The sequence below is a fragment of the Diadema setosum genome, chromosome 8, assembly GCF_964275005.1.
Source record: "Diadema setosum chromosome 8, eeDiaSeto1, whole genome shotgun sequence".
NCBI classification, from domain to species: domain Eukaryota; kingdom Metazoa; phylum Echinodermata; class Echinoidea; order Diadematoida; family Diadematidae; genus Diadema; species Diadema setosum.
The window spans coordinates 5,478,004-5,486,352 of record NC_092692.1 but is presented as its reverse complement, the minus strand read 5'-3'; the positions used below and the strand labels follow the sequence as shown (position 1 = coordinate 5,486,352).

At 38.8% G+C, this 8,349-nt stretch overlaps 1 protein-coding gene across 1 annotated transcript; it reads right to left on the bottom strand.

The window, feature by feature from the left end:
- Positions 1-320: 320 nt before the first annotated feature.
- LOC140231705 (uncharacterized) lies at positions 321-6,454 on the bottom strand. The gene is made up of 5 exons (XM_072311858.1): positions 6,270-6,454; positions 5,301-5,406; positions 4,095-4,201; positions 2,582-2,754; positions 321-1,316 (listed from the first exon to the last, which is right to left on the bottom strand). The coding sequence occupies exons 1-5, from the start codon at positions 6,385-6,387 to the stop codon at positions 1,041-1,043; spliced, it is 780 nt and encodes a 259-aa protein (XP_072167959.1). The 5' UTR covers positions 6,388-6,454; the 3' UTR covers positions 321-1,040.
- Between the last annotated feature and the right edge of the window lie 1,895 nt (positions 6,455-8,349).

Sequence of the window (8,349 nt, the reverse complement as noted above, 5' to 3'; positions counted from 1 at the left end):
GAATTCAAGCATAACGTCATTTCCATTAATTTGTTTTCAGCGATGAATCTGGTACACTAAGTTTCATAAGACTTGTACATTCATTAGGGAAGAATCTATGACAACGCCATAAGGCAGTGGCTTTTTCATTATGCCAAGATCTGCTTCGCTCCTTTGATCTTATAATACTTGTGCAGACTGATGAATTGCAAAACAATATAATTGTTTTCAGTGATGAATCTGGTACACTGTTTCATAAGACTTGGACATTCATGAGGGAAGAATCTATGACAACGCCATAAGGCAGTGGCTTTTTCATTATGCCAAGATCTGCTTCCCTCCTTTGATCTTATAATACTTGTGCAGACTGATGAATTGCAAAACAATATAATTGTTTTCAGTGATGAATCTGGTACACTGTTTCATAAGACTTGTACATTCATTAGGGAAGTATCAGGACAACACCATCAGGCAGTGACTTTTTCATTATGCCAAGATCTGCTTTGCTCCTTTGATCTTTATATAATGCTTGTGCAGACTGATGAATTTTCACAATATAATGGTGCATGTATTTGCTTGACACTGGAATTATATTTGAACCTTACTATATTTGCCTGCCCTTTTCTCCATTTATATTCTCTGAAAATGCTTGGTAACGGAACAATACAGCACGAGAGTAAAATATTGCTTGAAATTGGAGAGTTCAGTTTTTCTTCTTGTCTGTCCCCAAGATGTACCAGTTTGGTCAATTATACACACTTATGATATAAGCTTTTATACAAGAGAGTCAGTCACAAAGCTCATTTTGACAAAGGCCTGTAAAATATCCCCTTCAGCTTCTTCATGCCACAAAGAGACAGAACTTCCCTTCACTGCAAAAACATATATGGCTAAGAGAATTTTCTCCAACTTTTACCAACAATCATCATTAAGTCATACTGATTTTTATCCAAAATAGTCACACACATATTTTAGGGTGATCCCATTCCTTCAACATTGCTCACATGCACACACAGACCATTGGTCTCATTCGGAGAAAGAGGTGAAAACACAAACACCCATCACCATAGGAACGGGACCAGCACGGCGGTCTTCTTGAGGTATTCCTGGTACTTGGGGTCGCTGCCCCACCTCTTCATCCCGTGTTTCTCCAGGAGTGGGATGCCGCTGACTCGGGTGAGGAGGAAAGTGACTAAGATGGGGGAGACTGCGGTGAGATGCTGCCAACCAGAGAGGGCGGATGAAGCCGAGATGTAGAGGCCAAGCCAGCAGAGGATCTCGCCAAAGTAGTTTGGGTGTCGGCTGATGCTCCAGAGACCAGTCGTGATAAATTTGCCCTGATGATGTTGAGAAGAAACAAGGGTCAGCAATAAGATGAGGTGGCAAAAAGGCAATAGGAGAGGGACAACACTATTGCCTGCAAACATTGCTACAAGCTCTTGATGACTGGTTTTCAAAAATGAATAAATGAAAAATTCTATTCCTGAGAGTTCAGTCACCTACTGCACTTTCACACAGAGTCAACTATCATTATTATCAGATTTGAAGCATGTACCTACTGAGGGTGCTGGTTCAGCTTTCTTGTCATCTTACTTTACTGTCCACCCAGAAATGAGACTGAAATCAAATCCACGGCCACATTTCAAAAAAAAAAAAAGAAAAAGAAAAAGAAAAAAGAGAAAATAAACTGACATTTGAACTGAATATCTTGAAGGAAGCTATCAAGGACTCAAGTTACTCTCATTCATCACTGTGTTCAAAGTTGGGTTTGATGTAGGTACGCAGGTCCAACCTGCAGGGCGGACAAGCTCAAATCTATGGTCACATGACATCTTAGGTTGGTCATTGATAACCTATTTAAAATATATTTTCGGTGCTATATAAAAAAAAAAAAAAATAATAATAATAAATGTTTTTCATTTGTAGTAGACAGAATATTTCACCTCATGAAATATTCTGTCCATTGCACTCATAAACATTCATTATTTGTACACCACTGACAGCACCAAGCAGGGCAAGGATGAAGATTCCTTTGTTACTCCTCAACTGCAGGATTAAATTGCATAAAATAGGGTTTGAAATGCTTAGAGTCACTGCTCAACATATGTAATGCTACCTAGATAGCACATGTGCACACCACTACTCAAAGGTGGCAGTCTCCACTGGCTTGTTGAGTGTACTGCTGAGTAGTGAAGATGCTGCTCACATCCCAACAGCAACATAGCAATTTATTTAACATTATCCATACACGAGTAGATTGGATGGCCTTATTTGATAAAATAACAGAATTTTTTTACCTTGCTAGGGAGGTAGATATTGACTAGAATTGTGGTCAATCAAGCATTCCAAAGTAGCCCGTTTGTATCCCACTCGTATCCCATTCATTATGACAAATTCATTTTGAAAAGAACAGTATGTTGCAATAGCACTGATTTTGAAGTGTGGTCAAAAAGTGCATGAAAACAGTTTGTCTGTTACTGTCATTTGCCATGAAACATCCCCCTCCGAAAAAACAAGAACAAAATAGCAGTAACAAAGAAACAAAGAAACAAGGAGATAAAATGAAGCAAACAAAACAATGCTTCAAGTAACTAGAGCTTACAACATTATCTGGGTTGCCCTTGAATACCGCCTTCTGCCTGTCAGCAATGACCTCCATGAGGAATCCCACTGCCCACATGCCCCATCCAACGTAGTCACGGACGCAGAGGGGCTTGTCCTTCTTCACTCCGTTGAGGACCATGGTTGGAGACAGGGTTATCCACACCCATAAAGCTGTCGGAGCAAATGATTGAAGATTTACTCATTACTACCTGTAGTAAAGACCTCCAAAACAGAAAGTCATCTCTGAATGCATGTAAAGTCATTACAAAAAAAGAGGTAGTAAAACAGAGCAAACCTGAAAGAATTCACACGAGCAATAAGAAAGCTCAGACTATGGTCATTATATTCTCTAACATAACTTATTGAACTGATTTTCAAATGCATGCATATGAGCAATGTTATCATTTGTTAAGAAAATGATAAATACCAAAACAAGGCATTGAAATACCAATGCAACATTAGTTACTGAATTTCTTGAATGAATATCAAACTTGACTTAACTGAAACTGAGTTATCTTGGGACACATTTATGAAAGTTTAAAAATCAAAGATCTTTTCAGCAAGGTCTCATTTTTTAATATAATATTGGGATCATGTATCAAATGTTTCTCTTTTTCTTAACAAAATCACTGAACTTTTATATACAGTCAAACCTGCCTTAGCAGCCATCTGTCTATAGCGGCCATTGAAAAATCCCCCAGAGAGAAAAGCCCTGTTAAAGGCCCCGTGTATAGCGGCCACCTGTCTAACGCAGACAGCGGCCATAAATTTTGTTTCCAGCGGTAGAGTTTTAACCTGTCTATAGCGGCCACAGACCCGATGGAGCCATAGCCAAGCCAGTAATTCAGCATGTTTTTCTGCTTTGTAACCGTGCCAGTCATTCCCTGGCAATGTTCAGTCATCGCCACTGCTGCATTCATCACTCATCAGTCATAATAATGCACTAGTGATAGGCTTTCTTCACGACTGCATACATGTATACTGTGCAACAATTTCATAAAACACCGGCACTGTTCAATGCATGAAACACATGTGTGCATACGTACACACATACGATGTACATGTAGGCAATGCACACAAAGTTGGATGACCTGTGTATAGCGGCCACCTGTCTATAGCGGCCACTTTTTTCGTCTCCCTTGGGTGGCCGCTATAGACAGGTTTCACTGTATCATGTTCATACAATTATGACCCAATAACATTATGACCATCATTCACAAAATCAGCCCTAATATGCATGGCTACATAAAAAGAACAAATCATTCATAATTGTTTAGCACATCTACGCTATTCACAACATATTATAAAGTTCAGAAGATAGTCACCTCATTGATGCACATATTTCCTGTCATAAAGGGCTTCTTCCATTGTCAGTAGAGATATGCATGTGAAATTCATATACCCACAACAACCTTATCAAATACTATCGCCTGAATAACATGCTTGGTTGCAGGGAGCATATTTCACTTGAAGAGTAATAGAAAGAATGGTACATGGATCACAAAATGTACCTTGGATAGTCCAATACACAAAGAAAAGTGCTGGGCTGTTCCTTGCTTTGTTAAACCTCCTGTCAAAACCATCTGCTAAAACTCTTGAGAACAGGTACAATCCCAACCTGCAAGGCAAATCAAAGATACTCCAGATGTATGGCATATAATACAAAGTAACTTGGTCACTTGAATGTTACTGCATGATGTATTTTTAGGTGCCCCACCTCATCCCCCCCCCCAAAAAAAAAGAAAATGGAGCAAATGATAATTTCAAAATTGAAATAAATATCAATGTTACACAAAGCAGTCAATTGTCATTCCAAGCGTATTAAGTGCACATAACCAGGATTGAGTCTGACACTTAGCACTCATTTACTAACAACTGTAACAGTTTGAAATTGAAAACAATATTACCAGTTCCACAAACCCATTTCAAGTGGAATAGGCAGTAAATTAATACAAACCTTGAAAGTCACTAAATTGTAGACTTATGGATCTGAAATTCAGCTTTTTATATGACCAATTGAAATTACAAAAAAAAATTAAAACAATCATGCAAACAAAACAATTCTATTTAAACCCACAATATGTATAACTGATTGACAACTGTTCATCTTGGTGTCATAAGTATGACCACAGAACAACAACAACAACCACAAAATTGAAAGTTCTAGCCACAAGTACCCATCCTCCAATACTAATAAGTTAGGTTTAGTCAAGCCTGCTGACAAGTTCATATAGCACTTACCCAGGGATTGATAAATCAATGTACATGTATGTCTAAAGGACCCTAAGTAAAGCTCAGTGCTTGGTACACTCTTTGCGTACCCTGGTGTACACCCCGTGTTATCTGAGTTCACAACACATGAGCAGTTTTGGAAAATATCCCATGTACTTTTTAAAAGAAGCATTTATAATGCTAGAAATGTAGCACATCAAAATTGAAGAGAAATTTGCAAGCTTTGCTGTGACGTTAATGTTATGACAAATCTGGGACTGTTTTTCTTGCAAATGGCCAGTATTCAAAACATATTGGTTTGTGCATGGTTGTGAGCTTGAGCAACATTATGCTACTGAAGTTGGCAAGCCATTGACAGTGCCAGGCGTGCGAACACGGAACACAAAGACTTGAATCATTAAACTTGATCCGTCAATAATTTGAATTCCTGGACAGTACACGTCCTAAGAGGGGAAAGGTAAGATGTAGTTAAGAAATCTACAAACCTTAGAGCCCAGATGGAAACAAGACCTGTCTGGATACGTTGTCTTAGATACCACGTTCCTCCCCAACGCAATGTCTGAAGTGCCAGAAACAGGAATGTCCCACTCCCTAAAAAAGAAGAACAAAATACAATGTATTCTCAAATCTATTAACTATTTACATTCAAATATTCTTTTCCTGCTACTCCCGACAAACTTTTATAGTTGTCGCTCTCTCCTATGAAATACGGGTACAAAGTTACAGTGTCAATTGGCCCAAAGTTTAAATCTTGCTTTTGCCACTTAATTCATGACAATAGTATTAATACCTTTCAAGTCTTGGGTATACAGGAAGTGAAATGTATTAACACAAGCAGGCATTTTCAAAAAGTGAATCATTCCTTTTGATCAATCCAGTCATTTACAGTATAATCTACAATTATTCAATACTAGTTCTTACTACTACACTGTTACCTTATACAAAATATGCCAGTTCTTTAACTGCCTATTATGTACAGTGTGCTTCACATAGTGCTCACATCACTCATCTTATGATCTTGCATACCCGTTTAATAGATACACGTATTGCTGTATCATAATGACAATAATTTTGCCTATAGTCTCATACCCCAAAAGCGGCTCGTAACCCGACAGAGTCAATAAATCGACTCAAATACACTACCACCACTAAAAATATCATGACCAGTACCATACCATAAATAACATACCATTTCCTTTGCCTCCTACCATACTGGCCTACTCAAATAGCTGACTTGACCTGGCCTAACTATACATAGCCCAGTCGCTGTTCTCACAGCGTCTGCTCGGGCTAACTTGACCCTTTCAGGCTTTAGTAAACACCAATCCTAAGCCGGGCTTAACCATCAACTGGCCTATAAACTCATGAGTTGCAAAAGTCATGCATTATCTAGACTAGATCCGTATGCCAATTCCCCTAGGCCCAGCGAGGCTACGGTGTGTGTGAGTGGTCACCTGCTAGATCGTAGAACTTCTCCGTCTTCAACAGAGCGGCCACGGCGAAGCAGCCCCACTGAATCCCCAGGTCCCAGGCAGCGCTCCTCACGAGCGGCGAACTGGCCGCGCTCCCCATTGCAACTGTTTCGTCTGGACTCCGACCCTCCACTGCACTGGTTTCAGAGTGACTCCACAAGTTTGACAAGTTGGCTGGAGCAGAAGCAATTGTGTAAAAGATGTTTTGCTGGCTGTAAAGTACTCGACACAACGTTAGGACGGTCGTTAGAGTTAGAGGTGGTAATTAACACGCGATTTTCATCAGCACGCTCTACTCAGATGTGTCACTCTTGACTCAACTCAGGGTTTGCTACGTTCATGTTATGCAAAGAAAGATCGTGTGGAGTGTACACGATCTGTGGTTACGCAACCGATGCAAAATATATGTATGGAACGCTAAAAAATAAAATTATTATTATTATTTCATTTTTATCATCATTTCATTCTCGATCCTTATTAGATAATTAAAGCAATGATTAATTAATTGACTATCTGATTTGTCAGTCAATCAATCCATTGATTGATTAATCAATTAATTAATCTAATCTATCAATATGTTTCTATTCATCAATTCCTCTTTTTTTTTTTTTCTGTTTGCAAAGTGTGTGGTGTTAACAACGTGCTTTGTAATAACAACTTCAAAGATTGCTGCCTGATTGGCGTTTCCTCGTGCCGTACTGTACGCATCGTGTGTGCGGCGCGATTTCACCCTGCTATAGGAAATTGGGTGCCAAAATGAATATCAAGAAGCGACTAAAAATTGTATGGGCCTACTGATTAATAAGGCATTTTCCCAGTGGCGGGGGGGGGGGGGTCGAGGTTTAACCCCCCCCCCCCCTTGGGCTGCCAAGTTAAAAAAAAAAAAGAAAGAACACACAAACAAACAAATAATTAATCAATTATTTTAAGACCGAAATGAACAAAAAAAGCACTTTTCTTGTATAAAAGTTGTCAATTTCATAACTGAAAATTAAAATACACTAACAATATACATTATTATATCTATACACTAATATTTACTTACGAGTAAATCTAGTGTATGGTGTAGATGATAGCCTTGCGTCCTCGAGCCTGTGCCCGTGGAACATACCTTGCAATTAGTAAACCCTACATTTTTCCTTTTCTTATATGCTTTGATCAATACAAGAATAATTTTTATTGCTTGAACAATGCGATTATGTTTTAGCTTTTAATGAATGAAATGTAATGAATACATTTCAGACGAATGGCAAAGTGAGAGTGGCTCTCTAGCTCTGTCCGTACTTATAGTAAAATGAATAGTTTACATAAGTTATGATCAGAGTCCTTCGCAGTGATTTTTTTTTTTTACTATATATATGTTTAATTCCCTAGAAATTTGATTTAAATGCTCTATATCGCAAGCTGGCAACCCTAAAAATGAAAAATCTCCCTACTGTGTGTGGGGGGATCCTTCCCACACCCATGAGTGTGTTTTTTCAGAAAAAAAAAAAAATGTTTAGAATATCACATTTTCGTATTTGAAAAGGCAAAACTTCGAATTTAGAAGATAGAAAATAACAGAGAACAAAATCAAGTATAGGGCTACTAGGCAAACGTCGAGTACATGTGGTATGTATACCGCCAAGAAGATAGGCGTTTGTCCTACTGTTGTGCCCTCTACGTTGTTTTACTTTTACAGTAAACCTCCATGCAGCTCTCTTCTTGATCGCACGTTACACTTTGCACACATGCATCTCTGTCATCATATCGTGCTTCTCATAAACCCGTTCAGAAAAGGCTGTCGGTATTAAATCACCGTTGGCGCAAATGATTGATATAGCTATCATAAGTATATAAATTTGAGCGCACCTCATAGCAATGAAAATGGAATGAGTAATCGCTGTTGTTGCCTAGCTGCAGAAGGGAGAGATAGTGCGCTTAGGTATGACGGCGCCACGTACGTTGATGGGTTTCATGACACACGCTGAACATTGCATCGCCTAAGCTGCACCACTTTTCTAAGAAGAAGAAGAAGAAGAGGAAGAAGAAGAAGAAGAGGAAAATGATGATGATGATGATG